The sequence below is a fragment of the Equus asinus genome, chromosome 9 (genome assembly GCF_041296235.1).
Source record: "Equus asinus isolate D_3611 breed Donkey chromosome 9, EquAss-T2T_v2, whole genome shotgun sequence".
Lineage (NCBI taxonomy): Eukaryota > Metazoa > Chordata > Mammalia > Perissodactyla > Equidae > Equus > Equus asinus.
The window spans coordinates 7,261,399-7,288,275 of record NC_091798.1 but is presented as its reverse complement, the minus strand read 5'-3'; the positions used below and the strand labels follow the sequence as shown (position 1 = coordinate 7,288,275).

Genomic DNA, 26,877 nt, shown 5'->3' with positions numbered 1-26,877 from the left:
CCATGGCACTGCTAGTCTAGGCCACGCTGAGGCGGCGTCCCACACAGCAGAGCCAGAAGGACCCACAACTAGAATATACAACTATGACCTGGGGGGCTTTGGGGAGAAGAAAAGAAAAAAAAAAAGAACACGCAACAGATGTTAGCTCAGGTGCCAATCTTAAAAAAAAAAAAAAAAGAATTGGAGAGTAGAGACCAAGAAAGCAAGTAATTGCATAATTTCAAAAATTAATAGCAATTTTGGAACCAAAATAATTTCTGTGGGTTCCCTGTTCTGCCCCTGCCAGGATGCTGGTGAGGGCAGGCTACTGAAGACTGCTCTTGCAGGATCCTGAGAGGTCTGGGTTCAGGAGTCCAGATTTCTGGAGTTTTCAGCTGAGCAGTGGTGCCGAGAAGTCCATCAGCTGAGACCATGGGGATGTGCCATTGCACAGGCGAGACCTACGTCACCCAGTTTATCATCATTCAGTCATCTCCTGCAGGACTTCTCACAAGTCAGTCTTAACGTCCCCTCTCCCTAAGATCCCACTGCCTCCTAAATTCACACTGACGTGTGAAGTTTCTCCTAAATCTCTCAACCATTTAATACTTTTCCCTCCTTCTACATAATAGCTTCTCCCTCTGATCACCAGTCCCCCCTTGAATGAGTTAGGATTAGGCTCAGCTGTGAGTAAAAGAAATCCCAACATAACAGGTGGATTTCTCTCCTTGTGAATGTCGTCTGCAGTGGTGGCCAGTCCAGGGACCTCAGCGTGCCACGCTCCAGATGGCCACGTGCCCAGCAGCCTGTCTGCAGGTTATTCTGCCCTTAAGTTTTAAGTTGCAAGCCCAACTTTCTATACTGTTGTAGGATGCCAGGTCTGGAACTCTCAGAGCTGTTTCCCAGGCTCTTAGCCAACTGGCCTCCTGCCGGGTTCTGCCGTTGAGACACTACCTGGGGTTTGGAAGGGGAAGGTGGAAAAAGGGACTTCCTTTTTTCCAAGCCTACTAGCAGCAGCAGGAGCCAGTGGCACTGACCTTCCCCTGCCTGTCAGCAGAAACACCAGCTGTATCACGCTCCCTCCTGCCTGGGCTGTGCCTCCCTTGGAAGTTCCTCCTTCTCAGAGCTCTGCGCACCAACCACAGTGCACTCCAAGCTCTGGGGTTCTGGTCACATTACCTCTCCCTTTCATTCCCTCTGGGAGAAGTCGGCTTCCTACAATGAATTTCTTGGATGCCTCAGGGCCCCTTTTTCCTCATTCAGCTTTCCCACAGCCCTGTAACTACCTATATCAGCCCCCCACCCCCGACGTTTGAAATACCTAGCGTGGTGTGTGTTTTCCAGACTGGATCCTGAATCATACAATCTACCCTGCACTCCTTGACGGCAGGAACTGTACCTCTGCATCCACTGCCTACTGCTTAGTTCATACTAGAAGTTTATTAATAATGACTTGTTGAATTAATTAGCCTTTAGTCCATGATGGAACTAAAATGGAAAGTCGAAACGAAGCATGATAAAACCATGGGAAAGAATATTTCAGTGTACATATGTATTGTCAATATTATTGACAGAAATCAAGAAATACCAAATATTGATCATGAGATTCTTACAATAAAGCTGCCTTTTTGAAATGCATACATTTTCAAGTTAACATTTATTGAAATATTATATATGGAAAAATGCAAAAATCTTAGCATATGGCTCAATGAATTTTCATTCCTCACATCAGTCTCTCCATCTCCACCCAACGATTCTTATCCCCTTTTCTTAATTTTTTTCTCTATAACCACTGTTATAGGTTGAATTGTGATCCCAAAAAAGCCAGGTTGAAGTCCTAAACCCCAGTGCCTTGGGACATGACTTTATTTGGAAATACGGTCTATGTCGATCTGACAAAGTTAAGATGAGGTCATGGGGGGTGGCTAATTCAATATGACTGGTATCCTTCTGAAAAAGGGAAATTTGGAGACCGGTGGAAGACGACGTGAAGACAGCTGTGTGACGACGGAGTCCGAGATTGGTGTGATGAGTCTACCAGCCAAGAAATGCCCAGGGTTGCCGAGAATCGACAGAAGCTGGAAGAGGCAAGGGAGGATCCTCCCCTGGAGCTGTCAAAGCACAGCCCTGCCACACCGTGACTTCACACTTCCAGCCTCCAGAACTGCAAGACAACAAATTCCTCTTGTCTAAAGCCACCGCGTCTGTGGTACTTAGGGTAGCTGCAAGAGACTAATACAAGCGGCATCTAACAGCACATACAGTCATGCGTTGCTTAACGATGGGGATACATTCAGAGAAATGCATCATTAGGTGATTTCGTCATCACGTGAACATCATAAATTTATGCAAAACTAGATGGTATAGCCCACTACACACCGAGGCTATATGGTACTGATCTTAGAGAAACACCGTTGTACAGGGGGTCTGTCACTGACCTAAACGTTGTCATGTGATGCATGACCATTTCACTTACTTCCCCAGTTGACTGTAGGCAAAGACTTCTGTCCCTTTTGCTCTCTGTCGCGTCCCATTGCCTAAAACAGTGGCAGCACAGTGTGGAGATGCGAATATTACCTGCAGTCCATGGCAGACCTGTACGTGTTAGAAAACTTGACATACACATAGTGGGACAGAGGCTGGGCTGGTTTTAGCCACAAATAACAGAAAACACGACTCACAGCAGTTTGAACATATACGGATTTATTTTTTCACATAAAAGCCCAGCGGTTACAGTCCAGAGCTGGGGCAGCAGCTCAGTGACATCCTAAGGACCCACACTCCACTCAGCTCTGGTGTTTGCTTCTGCCCCCGTGGTCACAGGGGGCCTCTGCAACTTCGAGGGGGTCACCTCCACAGTCCGGCAGGAGGGGGAGGGGCAAACAGCCACACCAGCTGCTGGCCACGCCTTCCAGTGAAGGCCTCCGCAGCAAGCTGCCTCTAGCCTCTCCTAGCCACAGCCCTCACAGGGCACCTGAGCTGAGAAGGAGCTGGGAGGGTTAGCTGAGGACTTAGCCTTCAGCCACAGAAGAGAAGGGGAGGGAGCAGTACTCGGAGGGGCCGTGTGGGCTGCCGCGTCCTGCCTGCTGTGGTGGCACTGCTCACACAGAAGGATGAGTGAGTCAGTAAAGGTGCTCGGACAACTGGCTGCACACGGGAAGACCAGATCCCTAGACCACACCCTGCATGAACATTAACTCCAAGATGATTATACACTAAATTTGAAAAGCAAAATTTTAAAACTTTGGGGGAAAAATATCTTTGGAAAAGGTGTAGACTGTATATGACACGACGTCACTAGAAAAACAAAGACAAGCACGGCGGGGCATCTGCAGAGCGCACAATGAGGATCCTGACCCGGGAGCGCCTGGACCTCCACGAGAAGGGGGCACAAAGACAATCATACCATGAGAGACACGAATGCATCTTTGAGGATACAGAGATCCTGGACCTGATTAGTAGAGAAATGGACACTGAAACTTTCGTACCCATCAGACTGTCGAAAAGTAAACTCTCTGACAACAGTTAAGTGCTAAGAAGTGGGCAGACGGGATCTCAGTTACCGGGGTGGGAGCACAGTGGACACAACCCACTTTGAACAGCAATCCAACATCTAGTAAAGCTGAAATGCACACAAGTTGCAACCCAGAAGTTGTCGCACACCTGTGCTCAAGAATGCTTAGAGCAGCACTGCATCTAAGAGCCAAACGCTGGAAACCACCGAAATGTCCAGCAGCGGCCACTGGAGAAACTGCAGTCTGCTAAGGCCGCAGCTTGAGCTACACATAATCCAGACTCACAAACAGTGCTGAATTTTAAAAGTGAGGAATACATCTGTGCACCATTTAAAGATTTAATTTTTTTTCCTTTTTCTCCCCAAAGCCCCCCGGTACATAGTTGTATATTCTTCGTTGTGGGTCCTTCTAGTTGTGGCATGTGGGACGCTGCCTCAGCGTGGTTTGATGAGCAGTGCCATGTCCACGCCCAGGGTTTGAACCAACGAAACACTGGGCCGCCTGCAGCGGAGCGCACAAACTTAACCACTTGGCCACGGGGCCAGCCCCTGTGCACCATTTATAATTTTTGAAAATGCAGAATACTATGTATTTAGGGATACACACCTCCATGGTAACATTTTTAAGAAATACATAAAAAGTAGCAAGCAGCGATCACCTCTGGGAGAGGGGCATGCATCTAGGGCAGAGGACAAAGAGGGGTGCAAATATGGCAATGTTTTATTTCTCACGTGGCACGACACGTCCAGGGATACACATTTCTATTTAACTTCAGATGATGAAATAACTCAACTTTTAAATTGCACATGACCAACACGCAGATTATGGCATCACGGCCCCACGTGCACAGAAAGGCAGATGCGAGAACACACATGTGCTCGGCTAGGGAAGCCCCTCTACGTGTGAAGCAAACAAGACCCTGCCAGCCGAGCGCGGAGCAGCGCAATCGCTGTGATCCGTCTTTGAGTCGGTAGCCGATCACCCGCTGGATCTCAAGTCTGGATGCTCATCAGCACCACCTGCAGGCGGGGGAGGCGGTGGCAGGTCTTTTAAAACTGCCCTTGCCCAGGCCCCGACTTCCTAAACCAGAACTGGAGAATGAGGCAGGCTCACTTCATACTCCAGGCGACTCTAAAAGGCAGCCCAAGGGTGAGAGCCATACAGTGCAGGATGCCAATCTGCCTAATATTCGGGAATTCAAGGATGGCCAGGTGTGGTGAGCGTGGTGCTGATGAGGTGGTTGCAGCAGCCATGGAGAGTTCCAGACCCCAGGCCTCAGCTGTTCATGTCACTGTGGATACAGCGCTCCTCCCAGGAGGGACACAGTGAGTGAGGAGGAAGCCCCCCACCCTAGTGGATCTCTGGTGTCCACGTGGGTGTTGTAGAGTGAAGTGAGTTAATACATGTCAGCCACTCAGAACCACACTTGACAGATACTAAGCATTCAACGTTAGCTACTTTTCAAGTAAAGAAACTGTTTTGAGGAAAGTAATCAGCAAAATATTTCAATAAAGGGGATCCTCTTTACTCTCATGGCTTCATGAGTAGGCTCCCAGACCCATGTGAAGGAAAACAGCTCAGACGTCTCCGTCACCATGAGCTTGTCACCAATCTCTTGACATCTAACCTGCTGAAGGAGGAGTCCCAAATATGCAAAGGGAACATGGAGAGGGACAAGAAATGGGTAATAGATCCATGAAGAGCTCTGGAGACAAAGACTGAGGGGAAAATAAATTCTTACTCTTCACTTCATCTACTTGTATGCTATTTATTTTTCACAATGAGCATCTAATTGATAAGGTTAATTACGAAAAGCCTGGTTGCAACAGGAAGATAGGGTTTGCACTTGCTTTTAAGATGGAAACTCAAATGTTATTTAATTATGGGTGGGAAGACACTGAACATGGCTCTGGCCCAGATGGGGACACACAGTTCCGGGTGGGGTCAAGGATCAGGAGGGGAGGACCAGACAGCAGCAGGAGACCATGGCCCAGGTGGAGAGAACCCCGGCAAGTGCCAGATGGTGCTTTCCTGGCAGATGCTGGCTCTCCTCCACTGCCTGTACCATCTTTGTTCCCTCAAGGCATCCCAAAAGGAATACTGCTACTGACCCCAACCTGTCCTCCTGCACCCACCAATCTCTTCCAGACCATCCTGGAGTCCCTTTAGCCAGAGCGCCCTAGAGTTCCCTTGGGCTGAGGTCACACCCTCTGTGTGGTACCCCAAACCGTCCCCCTGCCAGACCCTTTCACTCAGAGGCCCAGAGCACAGGGGAGATGGCACAGGGTCCTGTCCCCATGACCCCACTTGTGGTGTGACACCAGGCAAGTTCTGCTTGACCTCTGAGAGCCATGATTCCCAACCCAGGAAACGGGGAGCCCAGCACCTGCCTCCAGGGCTGTGCTGCAGGCTCGAGGGGACGTGGCTGAGAGCTGTGAAGCCCTGGGGGGCTGGGAGTTACTTGGAAAAAAAGAAAAGTGAGCCTCTCCGGACAGTTACCCCACTAAGGTGGGTCATTCCACTTTATTTAGCAAACGGCCACACTCTGGGCCCCTCCAAGCTGCTCCTCCAGCCTCACTCGAGGGTCTGCCTCAGGAAGAAGCTCAGACGGTGAACGGGAAGGCCCAGCTCCCGGAGTCGGCCTCCTCTTCTGCCGCACGCAGAGGACAGAATCACTGCTCGAGTCCTCCGGCGCCCGCCCAGTGCAGTGGCGGGCCTCGGCTCAGCTCCAGGCACAGATCCCTTGCTCCTGAGATGCCAACAACAGGCCAGGGCCTCTGTCCCCAGCTGTGGGGGGCCAAACCCTTATTCCCCGGCCCTACAGCCTGTCCCTCCTGGGCAAGAAGCAAAATGTAGGAAAATACTTTAATTATTTCTTTGAAACGGTTAAGAAATAAGGTCGTCCTTGTTTTTCTTTTACAATCCCAGTAAAAAAAAAAGTTCACATTAGTGCTGGGCCCCAAGGTCAGGCCCTTCCCCGAGCCAGTGCCGGCCACTCAGTAGAAACGCTTGTTCCTCTCCTGCCGCTTCTGAAACACCACTGCCCCCACCACAGCGCACACGATGATGCCCAGGAGCGCACACAGCAGCAACAGGAACACCCGCCACCCCGTCAGGGGCCCACTGCGGAAGTTCCCCGTCGGGTCATCCACGTTGTCTGAGGGAAAGAAAGGGGGGAGTGAAGCGGCAAAGCAGAGAGGCCGTGTGGGCCCCCAGGACACAGGGCAGTCCAACAGGACCCAGGAGGGCCCCACAACCACCCTACAGGTCAAAGTTGTGTCTTCTCACAGCTGCCCCAGTGAGGGACAGGAGAGTGGACAGAGGGACAATCCAACTGGGACCGAGGTACCCAGGGATCGAGGCCCCAGGTGCCTTCTGCTGCAAGAAACTGGTGAAAACTGGATCCCAGGGCTCCCTCAGGGAGCCTGAGTCTGCCTTGGGCAGGCCCAGGATCTGCTTTCACAAGCCCCACCCCCACCCCAGAGCAGTCGTCCGAGTTCCCCATCTGGAGAAACACTGCCCGGCTAAAGGCTGCCCTGACTCACACTAGGATGGAACTTCCAGGTCCCCAGCGCCCTCTCCACCTCCACCCCATCCTTCTGCTCTGGCCACACCACTCCTCTGCCCACTAACACCATCGATGACTGCTGGCACCAGCCTCTGACACACAAGGGATCTCGTGGAATCCTGACCACCCTGGGACGTGGCTCTCATGATCTCTCTTTCAGAGGAGGCTGAGGGCAGGAACTGACTTTCCCAAGTTCACCAGCCTGGGGTGGAGGAGCTAGGGTCTGGACTCAGGTCCTACAAGGCCTACGCCCCCGCTCCTGCCTTTCTCCTCTCTCCCCAGCTACGACCCCCTACTCCGTACCACGGGATCCACTCAGGCCTCCTCCCAGCCAGGCCTTGGCCCCCAGGCTCACCTTTCAGCTTGCTGGAATGCCAGCCACAAGCCCACCTACATCCTCCCTTCCCACACAACCTGACACGGGCAGGCCTGCTGACCATGTCTCACCACCAGCCTCTCTCCACCTCTGCCCTCTTCTCTGCCTCAGACACTAGACGGAGCCCCGGGGCAGCACCCAGCCATGGCTAGGCAGCAAATGAAAGCTTTGGAACCATCTGCTGAAGAAACAAATGGATCAACAAGCCTGAAAACGAGTTAATCCCTGCCTTGCCAGCGACAGGGGATTGCTGGGGAGTCAGAGAAGATGATGTCTCTGAAAGCCCTCGGCAGCCAGAAACACCTCAACTGAAGGTTGCAAAACAGTGTTGTATGGCAGGATTTGTTTGGCCCCCAAAACATTTAAAAGCAATTTGAATTGTAAAAAAGTGAGATGTCGAATAAAACGCTGAATTCTACTCTGGCTCACCCACCACATGGTGACCGTGGGCTGGGCTGAGAGGCCTCTCAGTGCCCTGCCCTGAGCCCACAGGTACGACTTCAGGGTTCTGAGGGTGGACTTTTCCACACACAGGGGCCTCTCTTCCCCAACCAGAATCTTTGCTCTGAGGGTGGAGTGGGGGCTAACCAGTGCCATGGCAAGAGCCCAGGCTTTGGGGTTTTGCAAAAACTCATATTCGAATCCTTTCTAGCTGAGGAAACCTGGGAGATCGGTTGCCCTGGCCAGTGGCAAGACCTAACTGCCAGACCGTACACTGACGTCACGCATGTGTGGTATCAGAGTGCCCCTCATGCCATCTACACCTCTACGTCTATACCAACAAACTGGCCCCTTTGGCTTTCCTGGCCATTATCCCAGCACCGAGTGCAGGAAGCAGCAGACACAGGTGCTCACACAGCTGCTTATTAGCACTGACTGCTGATCTAAGAGCCCAGGCCACAGCCACAACCACAGCTGGACTAGGCAAGGGCAGGTGGACCACAGGTACTTGCCCAAGCTGGCCCCGGGCCTAGCCCCACGCCAGGCCACCCAAGCCAGGAGGGGCTGCACACATGTACCTTTGGGCGACTTTAGGAAATTGACGCTGGGCTCGATCTTGGTCCAGTCAATGTTTTCCTCGTCAGGTGTGTGCTCTACCATCAGCTGGAACAGCTTCATGGAGATGATGTCATGATTATCTGCAGGATGGAGAGTTAGCCTGTAAGGGGGCTGGAGCCCCCCTCAGGGAGCATGGCCCGTGCCCCTCCCCAGCGACATGAAGTGGCCAGATCCCCCAGGGAGAACCCGGCTCCTGCTCATCACTGGGCATATTTTCTTCCCAGTGACCTCTGGCCGCCCCCAGCAGGCAGTAATTCAGGGGCTGGATTACCCTGAGTACCTCCAGAACTCAGCAACAGAAACCTGGGAGGAGACAGAGTGGACAGAAAAAAACATGGGTTTTACAGTCAAAATCATCCAGGCCTAAATCTGGGGTCAGCTTCCCCTTTTCTAAATGGAGGTCATAATCTCCATCTTGCATGGGTGTCGTGGAAGGTCAGTGAGACAGCAGACACGACGCGGAAGACACACTGCCTGGCAGGCAGCATGAACTTGAAAACAGAGCCAGATAAGGCTCCGTGCATCACTCTACGGCTGGTTGAGAAGCCTGATCCCCCTGAGGGCAGGCAGCCACCAGACATTCCTGAAACAGAGACCCAAGTACAGGATGCTGATCAACGACTCGGCAACGTGCTGAGGGCTCAGCCCCAATACATGGTCAGTGACTGCACCTGAGGAGACTTGGGAAACGCCCAGTCTAACCAGTACAGGCAGGAGAACCTCTGCTTGATGCTAATTGTAATCACCCATTTTTGAGATGGGGAGGTTGAGGCTTTGAGCCAAGACAAGCCTCTCTGTCAGCCTGACTCCCATTATAAGCTCAGCTAACAACTGGAATCTAAGGAAAGGCTTGGAAATGGAAGATCCTAAAGAGCAAGGACCTGGCGGTCAGGTGGTACCTGACAGCCCTGAATGCCCAGGGACCAGCATCAACTCTGGAGCTCAGTTCCTGTCTGAGCTCTCTCGGTTCCTGGGTGTGTGATCTTGGGAAAATGCCTTCAACTCTCAAATTCCCAACAGTCTCAGTTGAGTACAAGGGGAAAGAGACTGCTCCCTACCTAGGAACACATCACGTGACTGCCTGAGGAGCCTGGTGCAGAGCTGGCATTCACGACACTCCGATTAACGGTCAGACGCTGCGATGCACACGGACCTATCACTCTTCACTGGGCCTCTCCAAACAGCTTAGAGAGCATCCACCCGCCACAGATTTGGCTGTTCCAGAACCTTCTCATAACAGATACTGAAATTCTGTCAGATGAAAATTCAAGGTCACGGAGAAGGGTTATGGTGGATCCATAGATGAAACAAGATTGGCAATGAACTGGTAATTGACTGCCAGGTAATCACTACCTGAAGCTGGGTAATAGGAATGAGGGGGCTTATTGGACCATTCTCCCTCTTTTGGTATACAAGTGAAATTACCACATTAAAAACTTTAAAATAAAGCCCCAAACAATGAACACTCTGGGGACCAAGTGGCCCCAGACTCTCACACAGTGAGGGGGAAGCTCCTGGACACTGGCTGGATCACAGGCCCTGGAAAGGTCTGTCCTGAGGATAAACAAGCCCTCTCTCGGGCCTCCATGCTGCTTCCCAATTTTGGCGGGGAGGAGCTGGCCTCGGGCCTGGTGCCTTCTGAGGGCCCTGAGAAGAGGACAGAGGACCGTGGCCAAGGACCACCCTCAAGTGCCACCCAGGCCTGCTGGCCCAGCGAGGCCTGTGGAGGCCGGTAGCAGCCAGTGCTTACAGAGTACTCAGAGTGGGCCAAACAAGACAGAGCCCTGACTTATGGAGCTTACAGTTCAGTGAGGGGGATGCAGACAATGAAATAAACTACACAGGAGATTCCAAGATGGGTAAGTGCTACAAAGAAAAACAAAGCTGGGAAAGGTGATGGAGAGTGTGCAGGAGACTGGGGGCGGGGGGCGACTGTGACTCAGGGAAGGCCCCACTGAGGAAGTGACATCTGAGAAAGACTTGAAGGAGATGAAGGTACTTGAGGAGATGCAAGTACAAAGGCCTGAGCCAAGAGGGTGCTGGTACATCTGAACAGCTGGAGGCAATGTGAACAAGGAGCAGGGAGCAATGAGTCAGAGGCAATGGGGTGCAGGAGGCGCCAGCACACAGGGCCTAGCAGACCACTGCTGGGACGACAGTGGCCTTGACTCCGAGTGAGACAAGAGCCACTGCAGACCTCTGAGCAGAGGAGTGGCAAGACCTCACGAGAGCTCTAACTGGACGGCTCTGACTGCTGTGCTGGGAGAGACTGTTGGGGGCTGGTGCGGAAGGGGGCTACCACTGGGGAGGCTCCTGCAGTCGTCCAAGAGAGAGGATGGTGGCCTGGACCTGCCAGGTAGGAAAGGGTGGATAAGAAGTGGTCTGCTGAACTGTGAAGACAAAGCCAGCAGGACTCGCCAATGGATGAGAGGTAGCATGTGAGAGAAACAGGAGAGTGCAGAATGACATCAAGGTTTTTTAGCCTGAACTACTAGGACAGAGGTGCCATTTACGTCTTAGTGACAAGATGTGGTCTTCAGTTGTGGTCACGTGAAGGCTGAGATGCCTGTTGGGCATCTAGGTGGAGATGCTAAGCAGGTTGTTGCTGACATAGGTCTGGAGATGGAAATGTGGGAGTCTACAGTGTCCAGACTCAAAGCCTCCTAGCTCCTAAAGAGAGAGAAGATCACCAAGGGATCCCTCACTGACAGTCCTGGGCGTGCCGACATTTACAGACATTGGGAAGAGGAGGAAGAACCCTAGGCAAGTGTGGAACCAAATAAGAGAAGCTCAAGAAGGAAAGCGATCAACTGTGTCACATGCTCCCAACGCACCAGGGAAGGTCAAGATCGAGACAGCCCAAACACTCACCAGACAGGTCACCGGTGCCGGCCGAGGCTCCAAAGTAGTAGCCGGTGGGCAGGCGCACCCCCGTGATGTCGATGCAGTTCTTCCACTCATTCTTGTCCTCCAAGTCAGTCATCACCTGCAGCCAGCCAGCAGGTCAAACACACCCCAGGCCCGGACTGCCCGCCTTCCTGAGCTCCTGCAGCACCGGCGTAGGCAGAGGTGCTCCCAACCCCGCTTACCGTCAGACGGCCCCGGGAATAGCGCACAGCCAGGAAGGTGTCATGCTCGCGGTTGCGAAAGTCGGCTGTGCAGCCTGCCAGCTCCGTCCAGCGGCCGTCCTTGCTATGGTCGTAGGACAGGGAGCCATTGTTCACCATCACCGAGATGTACGGGAACACACGCTGAGACCAAGATACCAGTTACTCCACAGGCAGCCCCACCTGTGGGAGGCAGCAGGGGCACCCACCACCCCAATCCCCGGAGGCTGTTTCTGTGCAGGGACCAGGGAGAAGTCCCAGTCCCCATCCCCCGGCCAACTGCCCAGCCGTGCTTGGCCTGCTCTGCAGGAGAGAGCCGGGCCTACCTCTGTGGTCTCATCATTGGGATACGTATCCAGGAAGATGGCTAAGCCATGGAAGTTGTCTTTGCTTCCAAACACAGGCCCTGAAATAGAAGGAGATGCTCTCGTAATGGGAGAAACTGGCATTGCCCCCTGGGTACCTGAAGGACAAAGTAATGCTCATATGGCTGGGAGCAAGAGAAGACACATGGCCACATATTTTACAGCTAAGAATGGTTTTTACCATTCTATTATTTCAAAGGGTTATTTAAAAGAAAACAAAAACAGAGAAGATTATGTGTCTGACACTTCATTTGGCCCTCAAAGCCTAAAATGTCTCCCCTTCGGCCCCTGACAGAAAGTTGCTGACCCCTACATTAGAGCATGAGACCTCCCTCTGGAGGGGTACTTCCTGCATAGCCCTGTTCTTCACAGGCTGGATATCCCTGTCACCTGACTCCTCAGAGCACACGGCCAGATGCTATCCCCTCACAATTCAGGCTTCTTCAAACTTGAGTCCTCTGTGCTGCACTCCTGACACCACCCCCTACAGATTCCTTCTCTTTCCCAGGTTCTCAGCTGAATGTAAGGCCAGGCCACAGCGGGGCACCGAGTTAAGCTGCAGGATCCAGCAGCTCCTCTTCCCAAAGGGACACTCCCCCCGAGCCGCCTTGAGTTCCCAGGTTTCCTCAAAAAGGAGGAGCAGGAGCAGCGCCCTAACAAGAGGGTGCAGAGTGGAGGACCCATGACCACAGATGCCCCCACCAGTGAGCGCCACCCTACCTGGCACCAGGCGGTCCCGGGTGTACCACAAGGCGATGCCGTCTCCATGGAGATTCTTCTTCCCTGTGCCATGGACTTTGAAGTGGACGTGCATCTCCCAGTCCTTGAGGAAGCAAGGCTGGAGGGGGATCAGAGACGGCTGCTCAGACCTCCCAGGGCCTTCCTGCCAGCTGGAGGTGACTTGGCCCAGGCCCTCCCCCAGTGACACAGGGCACTGCTTGGAACAGGGCCAGACAGCAGGGTCATAAGAACCACTGACAACAGCCCCTCAGTATTCTCAGCAGGAAGGGAGGGGGCTGCTGGGCCTCCCAGGTGGGGAGGGGGAGGGCACAATGCCCCAAGGCTGCCTGAGGCCCAGACTCCACCCACCCCTGCCCAGTCCTCTCCCGGGTGGTTCTCATACTTTGATCCACTTTCCTCAACCCCAGCCAAACCTGTTAGCCCTGTTTTCTCTCCGTCCCCACTGTTCCTGCCCTGGGATCTTACGGAAGGATTACTTACCCCTATTTGAGTCACATATTTTATAAAGAGGAAACCACAGTCAGAGACATAATAGCTTGTCCACGGCAGGTAAATGAATAGTCTTGATCCACACCCAGGGGTCTGACTGGGAAACTTGTGCTCCGTCTTCTCTACCACCCATGGCCTTCAGGCCTTTAATACAAGGTGCACCGACTCCTTTCTGGCCTCCCACCCCTCCTGCCTTCCCTCCTAACCAATCTACCAAACTGAGGAACTCAAGACCCGGTCTGGCTGACTCCAAACCCCAAGCTCTTGGCCGGCATACCTCCTGCCTCTTGCAGACCCAGCCCAGCCCCAGTGTGGTGACAGCACAAGGGCTGGGGGCTGGAAGGGTCCTGCTCTGGGGCCTCTGAGCTACTGTAATGTGAGAAGAGGCAGACGCTTCATGGCAGCCAGGAACACCAGGTACAGAGCTGGGCACTGCCACAGCAAGGGAAACTGCCTGGCCTCACCCACCAGGAAGTTGCTAGTGAAAACTAAGGTGTCGACACATATTTGACAAGAATCCACTGAGGGGAAGTCATGAGTATGTGAGCAAGGATTAAACAAAGGCCCATCAGAAGGGCAAACTAAAACAAGATCACGTTGACCTATGAGATTGGCAAGTACTAAAGAGATCATTAACACCAACGTAGACAAGGATAGAGAGAAACACACACTCTCAAACAACCAGTGGGACTGGAGTGCTCCCGTCTTGTTGGGGGCAATCTGGCTGTTGTAGCTTTTTAACAGAACGAGGCTGACCCATAAGCACTTACACTTAAAGATATCAAAGATACTAAGAGAGGAAAAGTAAGTTAGAAAACAGTATCAGTGCTATGTTCTCATTTTTGAAAAAGAAAAAAATTAGTACATGTGTAGAGAAAAAAAAAATGAAAGGAATAACCAACATTAACAGTTAGGTGACTTTGGGAGAGGAACTCAAGAAATGTTTACTTTTTGCATTTAAATTTTGTATAATGAACATATTACGTCTGTAATCATAAAAAACTCAAATCACAAATAAAAAACTTTCCACCCCATCATGGGCGATCTGGCTTGTGTGTTCACTGATTCATCAGACTCACGTTCCGGCTTGGATACCGGGAACCCAGGTGAGGAGACCCAGCCGCGGCCCCAGACAACAGCCTGCAAATGGTGTGAAATCAGCCTTCCCGGTTCTTGACGGTCCACTGGCCAGGGAGAAGCTGCAGATTCCAGAGGGGCAACTGACAGGCACCGAGAACCAGCTCCAAGGACAGACAAAGAATCTGAGGCCAAGGCTGCTGAGCGCGTGGAAGGCCTAGTGAAACAACCTTGCTTTGGGCTGGGACCACGAAGGCTGCAGGCCAAAAGTAAGGATGAACAAGAAAGCTCCTCCCAGGGGCTGCACCTCAGCTTTGAGTTCTCTCAGTCCTACACTGGACGAAAGAGACTTGCCTCAGCCTCAAATTTTTTAACAAAAAAATCTTATAAATACAATATGTGGTACACAATCAAAAATATCAGGCACATGAAGAGATAACATCTGAACAGAAACCAGAGGGAGGGAGGGAGGGAGGAAGTTGACAGGAACTCTGGACACTGGCCTTTCAAAGAACTAGTTTATCATATTCAAGGAGATAAAAGACAAGATTGAGAATTTTGGTAGAAAACTGAACTTTTCAAAAATCCTACTACAAAAGTTCCAGAACTAAAAAATACAATAACCGAAATTAACAATATAATGGATAGATTTTCAACAGATTAAAAACAGATAAAAAGAGAATTAGTGAACTCAAGTCCAGTCAGATAAAAACATGCAGAATGAAGCAGAGAACAAAAGCATGATAGATACAAAATTGTGGGTGAGAGACAGGAAGGAGCGAGAAAGGCTCAGACATGTCTAACTGGAGTTTCAGAATGTGCAGCAAGAGAACAGGGCAAAGAAAAACTTACAGAAATATCAGAGCACTTCATAAAACTGATTCAGACATTATGCCACAAATCTTAAGTCTTACAAAACCAAAGGAGACAAATAAAAAGAAGACCATCCCTAGGCACGTGAAAAAGGAAGGGAGGGAGGAGCCAAGCAGAGAAAAGCATACACTCTTAAGAGCAACGAGAAGGGAAAAAAGACAGATTACCTTCAAAGGAGCTACAATTAGCCTTCTCAACAGAAATGCTAGAAGGAAGAAGACTACAGATGGATATATTTAGAGCTGAAAGAAAATAACAATCAGCAGAGGATTCCATACCTACAAATGTATCCTTCAAGAATGAAGGTGAAATTAAGACATTTTCAGATAAATTAAAACTTTCTTTTACTCTTCTAGGAGAAGGAGAATGATCCAGATCAGATGTAAAGTCAGAGATTCAGGGAGGAATAAAGAGCAACAAATACAGTAAGTATGAGGGTAAAAATCTAAGTAAATATTTGACTGCAGAAAACAATGTTTCATGTGATTTAAAATAGAAAGCATTAAAATAAATGACAACAATGGGGTAAATGGAGTTAACACGTTTGAAGACCCCCACATTGTCCAGGATGAAGGTACACATTACAATTAGACTTTGGGAAAACACGGCTGGTGTTTTAAACTCTACAGTAACCACTAAAAAATTGGGAAACAAGCACAGAACTTTCAAGCTAATAGAAGAGTAAAAACTAACCAACCAAAAAGAAGACCAGAAAGAAAGACGAACAGAGAACAGCCACGTGCATCAACAACTGTCTCAAAATAAAAAGTTTAATTTAAAAAGTAAATAAAAGGGGGCTGGCCCCGTGGCCAAGTGGTTAAGTGCGCGCGCTCTGCTGCAGGCGGCCCAGTGTTTCATTAGTTCGAATCCTGGGCGCGGACATGGCACTGCTCATCAGACCACGCTGAGGCAGCGTCCCACATGCCACAACCAGAAGAACCCACAACGAAGAATACACAACTATGTACCGGGGGGCTTTGGGGAGAAAAAGGAAAAAATAAAAAAAACTTTAAAAAAAAAAAAAAGTAAATAAAGGATCAAAGACTGAAACTTAACAGCTAAAACTATAAAACTCTTAGAAGAAAGCTCAGGGGAAAATCTTCAACATTGGATTTAGCAAGATTTCTTGGATACAACACCAAAATACAGACAAAAAAAGTTGGATTTTATCAAAATTAAAAACTTTTGCATAACAAAGAACACCAAGAGAGTGAAAAGACAACCCACAGAATGGAAGAAAATATTCCCAAGTCATCTATCTGATAAAGGATTAATACCCAGAACATACAGAGAAGTCCCAAAACTCAAAACGAAAAAACAACTCAATTGTGGGGCTGGCTGGTGGTGCAGCAGTTAAGCGCACACGTTCCACTTTGGTGGCCCCGGGTTCACTGGTACAGATGCCAGGTGTGGATCTATGCACCGCTTGTCAGGCCATGCTGTGGTAGGCGTCCCACATAAAATGGAGGAAGATGGGCACAGATGTTACCTCTGGGCTAGTCTTCCTCAGCAAAAAGAGGAGGACTGGTGGCAGATGTTAGCTCAGAGCTAATCTTCCTCAAAAAAAAAAAAAATGTCAATTAAAAAATGGGCAAAGGACTTGAACAGACATTTCTCCAAAGAAGTAGATACACAAAATAGCCAATAAGCACATGAGAAGATGTTTAACATCATTAGTTATTAGAGAAATGCAAACCAAAATCACAAGATACCACTTTACACCCACTAGGATGGTTATTATCAGAAAAAACAGAAAAATAAGTGTTGGTGAGGGTGTGGAGAAATTGGAACCCTTGTGCATTGCTGGTGGGAACGTAAAGTGGTGTAGTCGCTATGGAAAAACAGTTTGGTGGCCCTCAAAAAGTTAAACATAGAATTACCATATGATCCCGCAATTCTATTTCCTAGGTATAGACCCAACATAACTAAAGCCAAGGGACTCGAACATTCATTCATGTACACTCATGTTCACAGCAGCATTTTTCACAATAGCCAAAAGGTGGAAACCCACATGTCCACCAACAGATGAAGGGATAAACAAAATGTGGTGTACACACACACACACACACACACACACACACACAGGAATGTTATTCAGCCATAAAAGGAATGAAGTACTGACACACGCTACAACGTGGATGAACCCTGAAGACAGCATGCTATTGAAATAAGCCAGACACAGACAAATATTCTATGATTCCATTTATATGAGGTCCCTAGAATAGTCAAATTCAGCAACAGAAAGTAGAATACTGCTTACCAGGGTCTATGGGGAGCGGGAAATGGGGAGTTAGTGTTTCATAAGTATAGTGTTTCAGTTTGGCAAGATAAAAAAGTTCTAGAGATGGATAGTGGTAAGGGCTACACAATAAAGTACGTAATGCCACCAAACTGAACACTTAAAAATGGTTAAGATCATAAATTTTATGTTATATACATTTTGCCACAGTAAAAAAATGTTTTAGGAATTTTATTTTCTTTCACATGTGCAGATACACAAATATAATAATCAAAACTAATTTTTTGTAGTAGCCATTAACTTTTTTTTTTTTTTTTTTTTTTGGTGAGGAAGATTGGCCCTAAGCTAACATCTGTGCCAATCTTCCTCTATTTTGTATGTGGGTAGGTCTGTGCCTGGGATCCAAACTGGTGAACTCTGGGCCACCGAAGAAGAGTGCGCAAACTTAATCACTATGCCACTGGGCCGGCCCTGCCGTTACGATTTTAAACACTGTTTCAATGCCAATGTGTATTCTACTGAAGAGAATAGTTTCATAAATTAAATTATTTAAAAGTAAAAAAAATAAAATAAAAAGTTAAAACGGTAAATTTTATGTTATATGTATTTTACCACAATAAAAATAAACAAATAACCCCCCAAAAGCCTAATTATGCGCTGGTTGCAAGAGACATCTCTAAAACACAAAGAAAAGGGAAAAAGAAAGTAGGAGGATAGAGATGCAAATACTCACCAAAAGCAAGCTCATGCAGCTATACAAATAACCAAGTTTAAAGGGGGAATCTTCTTAACAACAAAAGATTCCATTTAACCAGGAAAACTTTGGCCTGATAAAAACATATATATAAAGCATATATTTTATTTACCAATAGAGCAGAAACTGACAGAACTACAAAGATAAAGACAAATCCACAGACGGACATTTTAACACACCTCTCTTAGTAACTTAAAAAAAAAAAAGCAAAAATGTCAGGAAGGACAGAGAGATTTGAACCCAATTAGCAAACTTGACCTAAGGACCTAAACGGCACACTATGCTCACCTAGCAGAGAGTCCACATGTTTGCAAGCATATACGAAACAGTCTTCCAAAAATCCTAACTATTTGCAAATCTCAACAGACCTTTAAGGACTGAAATCACAGAGCATGTTCCTTGACCCTGATGAAATTAAACTAGACATCAATAATAATAACTTTTTAAAAAGATAACTAGAAAAGCCCTCATATATTTGAAAAAAATTTTAACACATATCTCACAAATACAAGTCAGCCCAGAAACCAGATTTCAAACGGTCTCTTTGGTGCGCAGGAGTTCTCTGCACCTGGGAATACCGCGCTGAGATAAGGCCCCAGGCTGGTGCGAGGCGGGCCTCCCAGCAGAAGAGCAACTGTGAACGGGGAGGTCAGAAAGGAAAACCGACCTCCCGTCCAGGCCTGTTCACAGGGAGATCAGTTTCAAGAAAAGTACACAAGGAAGCTGAGGACCTAGAAACTGATCCGGCAACACTCTCCAGGCCCCAGAAAGTCTCCACGTATGCAAATTGAAGACTGCAGAGCAGCAGACAGAAATAATACAACAGAGATAATACAAAGCCTCTGAAGGACTTCAAGCAGGTGAGGTGTGAGTCAGAAGCTGTTCTGGGGGGCAGAATATGACATGGTCATGGTTCTCCACGCTGGCTGCACAGCCGAGCCACCGGGGGAGCTCAGAAATCTTAATGCCCTGGCCCTCCCCCAGGTCAACTAAATCAGAATCACCTGGTAGTCACAGCCCATTTTAGAGATGGGTGGTTTCCATGTCTTTGTAACAAAGAGGAAGGGAGAGCTAACCCAACAGTCAACTGATACATAATTAAAAATTCTGATGAAGACCACTACATGATTTGGGGTTTATAAATCAAAAGAAGTTCAAAATATTGAGGGACTCTGCTATAACAAAACTCCCTGCATCTCTGTCTACTATTTAAGTGAACAGAGATGCTGAGCATTCACATCTATAAAAACAAAAAGCAGAAGCGGTGCTGAGGCCTGTCTCATTCTGTCAGTAACATCCATCCAGACATGGGTGGGGGGACGACAGGTCACTGAGATGCATTTCAATAATTTTTTCCTTTTGTATAATAATTATTCAAAAACTGTGTAATGCATTTCTTTTGATAAATTGTGTACTGACAATAATTATAATAATTCCAAAGAAAATATTAAAAATTAATTTCAAGGTCCCAACGAAGTTAAAAAGTTTAAATTATTACACTTAATTTTAGTTGCAGAGGAATATGATACGCTAATCAATAACAGATTTTCAAGTATTAAATATACTGCATTAGGATAAAATTCTGTGTGGGAAATGAAATGAAAATACAAGTTTAATAAAAAAAATTGAGGCACAATTTGGGCCCATTCATAGTGATTAAAAGAGTGGATATCAAGTCGCAATATTCAGATTCCAGTGAATACACTTAAGAGTACTGAACAGTTTTATTTTGAAACAGCAATATTTAAGGCATGCTGGAACTACATCCTTTGCAAGTATTATGCAAATTATATGATAATTCTGGATAGCAACATTTAAAAAGTGCAAGAGGGTATATACTTTCAGACAGTACATCAGCAAAAAAAGCTTAAATGCCACTGCTGCAGCCTCCACACAAGTCCCCGCAGGATGGGCCTGACCAGCCCCTCGGGCTTCCCCATGTCCTGTGCTCCAGCCATCAGTCACCACTGGGCCACTCCTTCATCTGGACCACTCCGCCCCCGCGCCACGGCAAGAGCTTTGTCTCATCTCTGCTGCTCGCAAGACAGCAGTGCTCGGGAGTGTCTCCTGATTTAGGGCCTCTCCCAGGCAGAGTGAGTGAAAGGAACGAGAAAAAGTCCAGAAGCCATCTCTCCAGCCCAGCAAAGGAAGAGGTGGTTCTTGGGAAACAATGGGCAGAAAATTCTAAGAGTTCTAAGCAATTTCATCAAGAATTATAGGAAACAGTCCAACCCTTTAAGGACTATCTACATGGCCAAAAACAAAAGATCCATGGAGCTGAAGAGGGAGATGGGGGGAAGGAAGACAGTTATCTTCCAGACTGTGAAAATTCAATGAAGGCAAGTGCAAAACGCTCTCAGCCCTGTGACATCGCCTGCCACTGACAACATCAACCATTAGCTACCTAAAACCATAATTTACTTGTGACTGAACCAATTTCTAACAGTTCCAGCACTACTTGTACCTGACTTAAAAAAAAAAAAAATTCAATGCCATACTGAACTCATTTCCATGAAAAATATAAGACTATGTTATCATTTTTAAAAATTATCTGAAAGCCCCAGACAGAATAACGTGACAAAACGCGACTCCGAAGAGATACAGTAGTTATTGAAGTACTCTCTGAGTGGGTGGCACTCGAGCTGAGACTTAACAGATGAAAGGAACCAAGCAGGCATGAAGAACCAGGAGGCAGTGTCCCAGACAGAGGAACAACAAGTGCAAAGGTCCTGAGGCAAGAAGGCAGCCAGAGAGACTGGAACAAAATGAACGGAGCGAATGACAGGAGATGCCAGGCACGAGGGGCCAGACTACATAGACATAACGCATGTCTGTCCCTTCCCAGGAGATCCCAGGCTCTGAGGATCAAAGTGAAAGCTCAAGAAAGTAACTCCAGATGCCCCCAGATGGAAGGAGAGGAGGAGGTGAGGGGACAGGCAGATGAGGCAACACTAGGACAGTGTGGGCTCTGAGAACTAAATGGAGACATCAACTAGAAGGGACCAAAGGGCAAGGTGACAGAGAAAACTAGGACACTGGCCAACAGCTTAAGCCAGAGGAAAGGTTGGGATCAGGCAGGCTGGAGCAGGAGCAGCTTCTGCCCCACGCTGTGACCCAGTACAAAATTATTCCCGTTTCGCCCCCTTCCTGACCCATACTTCCTCAGTGTGGGGTCTGCACAGCAGCTGATCTTGGACACTGCTCACGTATGACATGCCAGTGACACCTGAGGCTCCCTGACCTCTGGAGCAAAGGTCACAGAAACTACAACTGACCACATGTCCAGTCCCTCCATACCACTGATGACAAGACCCTCAACCAAGCACTCGGGAAGGGGACTGAGTCTGCCAAGTATTTCTAAGGGGTTCCGCCACTGTTGGGGTGGGGGCTGGGGTGTTGTCAAGCGCAACCAGTCAATTGCTGGGCTGCACGATCAGATAGATCAGAGTTTAAGTACTGTTTCCGCCATTCACTGTCTGTGTTAGCTCTGCATAAAGTCACAATAACCATCTATATGAAACAGCCTGATTGAGAATGAAATGCAATAATGCATATTGAGGTCAGCGCCTAACACACAGCAAAATACCCAATAAAAATCCCGTTCATTCCATTTATCCTACTACTGAGAGGGTTCAATTCAGACAGTCTGACACTACTCACGGGCTGTGTGACTTTGGGTAAGGACTTTCAACTCTGAGCCCTAGCTTCTTAGTCAGTAAAATGGAGATAACATCTCTTACTTCATGGGGCTCTTGAAGGAATTAAGCGACAACAGTGTAAGGCGTCAAGCACAGCTCCTGACACACAGTAACTTCAACAGCCACTATCTGCTACCACTGGTGGGTGTGACCAAGATGGGGAAGGTTGGGGCTAGCCTTCAAACCAAGGGCTGCTGCGGAGACGGGGAGTAGGGGCTGCCTTAAGGGTCCGCCTTTTGGGAACCACTCACCTGGTGGTTCCAGATAGAGCCCTCTTTGCTGCGCTCGTCAGGGGTCAGACGCACGTACTGGCTCGTGAGTATAGTGCTGCCTTGGAAGTCCCAGAGGGGCATGGAGCTGGAACCGACCCCTGTGCGCAGAGACGGGCGTGAACAGGTGCGTAAGAGGCCATGCCAGGACAGGCCTTGCCAGAGGCAGGAAACCCACAGAGCTGCTCTGCACAGGAGAGAAGGCACCCCCTTCCCCAACCCTGTCCGCCTCGCCCTCCCCAGGCACTCACTCCTGCCCCAGGCCTCACCTTGGTAGGGCTTGATGAGCGAATGCTCCCGCTTGAGGTGTTCACTGTTGCCGTCAGTTATATCCGCAGCCACGGGCCCCAGAAACAGAAGAAGAAGTAGAGGTGTAGTGGGGCCGGGGCCGGGACCGGGAAGCCCGGGCCTCCCCGGGCACCGCCGGCCCCAGCCCCAGCGCCAGAGCCAAATCCAGCCTTCCGCCGCCATTCTCCGTTCCTCTCGGCACTTCCGTCCTAGGACTTCCGCCTTCCGGGTGTCCCATTTAATGGCCTCCGGCCGGAAATCCTCCAACCCTAGTGTCGCCCGGGAGTTAAAAAGCAAAGCCTCGCAGCCGAGAGGGCGGCGGCTTTATCTGCTGAGCAGCCCGCATCCCGGTCGAATGTCATTCCATCTCTTTGGCGGCTCCCAGTGTCCTGTGGGCCAGCCTCAGCAACCCGTTTTTACGAGCGACAAGACCCGCAACCAATCATGGAACAGCACGTTAGGCTTGTGAGCCAATGGGGAACAGAGGGTTGTTTGGCGGTGGGAGAGCGGAAACAGCAGGAGGGTCGTCTGCGAAGCGCGTCATGCTGGAACTTGTAGTTTTGGCGGGCCCTCGCGGGGGCTGGACGGAGGAAAACTACGACCCTCTCCGCTTCTGGTTTATGATTGCGTCCCTGGAGTAACCTTTCCCGGGGGAAGGAGAGCTCTAAATTGAAGGCAGAGGCCTGAGTTCCAACTCCCGCGCCGTCACAGATTCATTTGGTGGTCCCAGGAGAGCCTTTAGCTGTGTCTGGCTTCTCCAGCCCCGCTCAGCTCCACGCCTTTGTAGACCTAGAATTCCCAGTTATCTGAAGGCGTCGACTGCTCCCATCTCCTCAGGCCCAGTGGCGTTTAAGCAGGAGGAGCAGACCCAGATCCTGTTCTGGGATCCCAGCACTGTGGGACCCATCCAGGTGATCACAGTACCCGCCCGGGGCCAGAGGTCGGAAACTGGTGGCCCGCAGCCAAATAGAGCTCTGTTTTACCTGCTTATGCTATTTCAATAAGTGATTTAACAACTGATATTTCTAAATCAGGAGACTTAAATTCACATCAGAAATCCAAATTGCTAGTTTCTCAGGAAAAATCAAGGGATCCAACCACACTATACCCATGAGGCCCTACAGACACCTTCCTCTTATAAGTTCGTCTCCACCTTGGCCACTAATTTACAGCACCTGTCTAGTCCCTCCAGACATTTGAATTAATGACCCCTGTTATAGATCACAGGGTTTGATGGTAGATTGGTTGCTCCTTTTTTATTTTATGTTAAGAACTCTCCTTTTGAATAAATGAACTCATTCAGGATTAAGTGCTGAGACATCTTTTCTGGGTCACATATTTTTTAATAGCTTTTGTATTATTAAAGTAATACATTCATATACATATGTATGATATATATACAACAACGGAAGTGTTGTATACCACTCCCCTCCCCCGGGGCATACCCTTCCAGAGATTTATCTGTATCTGCACAAACAAGGATGTATACATTCCACTAGACCTCCAGGAGGGCTGGGGGTTTTGTTAGCTGTGGTCACTACTGAATGGTGCTTGGCACATAGGAGGTGATTAATAAGATGAAAGAGTGAATATGTGTTCTAGAACCTGGAATTGGGTCATTGAGAATGAGTAGGAGTTTACCAGAAAGGGGAAAGTCATTCTCAGCAGAGGGAACAGAAAATGCAAAGGCATGGAGGGAAGGCCGAAAGCATAAGGAATGGAAGCAGTTTGGATGGTTGAGGAGTAGGGGGGAGAGTTTGGCCGAGGCCAGAACTTGAAGGGTTCTCGATTCCTAACTAAGGAACATAGTCTTTTTCCAGGAGGCAATGGGATGGTTTTAAGCATGGGAATGGCCCATTGTGGGTTTCTCTGGCTATGGTGAGGAGAAGCAATTGGAGGCGTATACCAGGTGTGGAATAGGAGGTCATTATGACCAGATGAGAGAGAGTGAGGCCTGAAGCAGGGAGGTGTCCACACGGGACGGGGATCAGAAGTCTCACAGGGAGACTAAACATCAGTAACTGATCCCCTGCGGGAAGCCAGAGAGAGAGAAGCTGAGAACAGTGTTCTGTGGGGTGGGAGTACACCACCACCCTTGTGGAGTAGAGAAAACTGGGTGAAGGCTAAGAGATGGGAAGGCCCATGGTTGGCTGGAGTCCCTGGGGTGAAGACGTGGTCAGAACTGAAATTGGCATCCATGATGGGGAGGAGGAAAGAGGCATCTCTGCTTCAGCAGGAGAGGATGACCTTAGGCGGGGTCCCAGGCAGAGCCTGTGATCGGGCCTTTGCAGGGAGGAAGATGAGCTGTTGGCACCTGGGCTGGTGGTGGCCCAGGCCCAGCTCCTGGCACCCCAAGCACACACATTCACAGTTTAGCAGATCTCTAATTTGCTGTGCAAACTTGGGCAACTCACTTTTCTCTGAGTCTGTTTGCTGATCTGTAAAATGGGAATAATGAGCATCACTCACAAAGAGGTGGTGAGGATCAAATGAGGTCATGTTGGGAGAAGACTCTGTAAACTATAAAGCTCCCTCTGAAGCCTCGCCTTGGATCCGTGGCACAGCAGACACGCGGGCAGTCTCCACTCACATCACGCACCCTATAACCCCCTCACAGGCACACTGACACTGTCATGCACCTTATTAAGACCACCATTGGAAATGGTCCAGGCCCCAAAACAACCCCTGATACACACACCAAGTCTCACTGAATCCCTCTGTCTAGGTGGCCTGGAGCAAGGTGCCTGGAAAGAGGTGAGTCAGGGCTAGGTGAAACGGTATGTTAACTAGGGTAATGCTAGCTGTTCTAATAGATAAACCCTAATGTGTATAACAGCTCAAAGTTTATTTCTTGCTCCTATAACAGTCCAAAGCTAACGTTCCCTGTTGATGGGTGGCTTGCCTTTGTGCACTAATGCAGAGACACAGGCTTCTTCCTTCTTGTGGCTCCACAATCCCCTAGAACCTCATCATCTTCTGCATCCAACCAGCTAAGGGGAAAAGAGAATGTGGAGGGCACATACTACTTAAAAGCCTTGGCCCAGAAATGGCACAGATCATCCTACTCACATTCAGTTGGCAGGAACTATAGTTAAGTGTCGCATAACGATGTTTTGGTCAATGACAGACTGCATATGTGTTGGTGGTCCCATAAGATTATAATGGAATAGAAAAATTCTTATTGCCTAGTGTATCTGGAAGAAGACACTCAAGACTTTCGTCCATGACTTCAGAGGATTTGCTGTGGGTGAAGAGGCTGAAAAAGTCAACAAAGCTGTGGTTGAGATGGCAAACAGCTTTACCCCGGTTGTGGGGGCAGATGACATTGAGGAGCTCCCAGAGGTGGTTCCTGAGGAGCTAACTAATGAGGGGATGTCGGAACTAGAACAGGAAAGCATAGCTAAAGAAGAGGCAAGGAAAGAAAATGAAGAACCCTCAAGAAAATTCACAGTGAAGGGTTAGCAGAAGCTTTTGCAGACCTCAAAAAGCTCCTTAAAAACTTTGAAAACATGGACCCCAACGCTGAAAGGTTTTCATTAACAGAAAGGAATGTTCGTGGTGTATTATCTGCTTACAAGCAAATCTATGATGAAAAAAAGAAATAAACCAAGTAAACCACCGCGGACACATTTCTGAAAAGAGTGGCCCCTCCTCAAGAAGAGCCTCGGGCAGGTCCTTGAGGAGGTGTTCCAGAAGAGGCCTTGTTATCATCGGAGATGACGGCTCCACGAGTGTTACTGCCCCTGAAGGCCTTCCAGTGGGACAAGGTGTGGAGGTGGAGGACGGTGATATTGATGATCCTGACCCTGTGTCCGCCTGGGCTAAAGTGTGTGCTTGTGCCTTGGTTTTTAACAAAAAGTTTAAAAAGTAAAGAGAAAAAGGAAAGATTTTAAAAATAAAAAGAGCTTATAGAATAAGGATGTAAAGAAAGAAAATGTGTTTGTACAGCTGTACACAGTGTGTTTGTGTTTTGAGCTGTGTTATTACAAAAGAGTCAAAAAGTTTAAAAAATGAAAAAAATTTATGACGTAAAAAAGTTACAGTAAGCTAAGGCTAATTTATTATTAAAGACATAAAAATACTGTTTTATAAATTTAGTGTAGCCTAAGTGTCCAGCGTTTCTAAGTCTGCAGTTGTGTACAGTAGGGTCCCAGGCCTTCACACTCACTCACCACTCGCTCACTGACTCACCCAGAGCAACTTCCAGTGCTGCAGGCTCCATTCACGGTCAGTGCCCTATACAGGCGTACTATTTGTTATCTTTTATACTGTATTTTATTATATCTTTTCTGTTTAGATACACAGAGACCATTGAGTTGCAGTCGCCTACAGTATTGGGTACAGTAACCTGCTGTCTGGGTTTGTAGCCTAGGAGCAATAGGCTAGGCCATGTAGCCCACGTGTGCGGCAGGCTATACCATCTAGGTTTGCGTAACTACACTCCGTGATGCCCACACGAGGACGAAATCGCCTAACAACG

The 26,877-nt window shown here is 48.7% G+C and overlaps 1 protein-coding gene across 2 annotated transcripts in view; it reads right to left on the bottom strand.

Moving 5' to 3' along the window:
* Positions 1 to 23,302, bottom strand: part of LMAN2 (lectin, mannose binding 2) — a 57,242-nt gene extending 33,940 nt beyond the window's left edge. The window contains exons 1-8 of one of the 2 annotated variants that reach the window (XM_014834852.3): positions 22,379 to 22,879; positions 22,092 to 22,210; positions 12,690 to 12,807; positions 11,931 to 12,010; positions 11,587 to 11,748; positions 11,369 to 11,483; positions 8,458 to 8,577; positions 5,985 to 6,651 (exon numbers count right to left, since the gene is read on the bottom strand). In XM_014834852.3, coding sequence (XP_014690338.1) covers positions 6,491 to 6,651; positions 8,458 to 8,577; positions 11,369 to 11,483; positions 11,587 to 11,748; positions 11,931 to 12,010; positions 12,690 to 12,807; positions 22,092 to 22,210; positions 22,379 to 22,580 — 1,077 coding nt within the window. In that variant the 5' untranslated portion in view covers positions 22,581 to 22,879 and the 3' untranslated portion in view covers positions 5,985 to 6,490. Of the gene's footprint in view, positions 1 to 5,984; positions 6,652 to 8,457; positions 8,578 to 11,368; positions 11,484 to 11,586; positions 11,749 to 11,930; positions 12,011 to 12,689; positions 12,808 to 22,091; positions 22,211 to 22,378 lie in introns of those variants that run through there. The other variant, XM_070517028.1, reaches the window with a different exon arrangement.
* Positions 23,303 to 26,877: the final 3,575 nt, after the last annotated feature.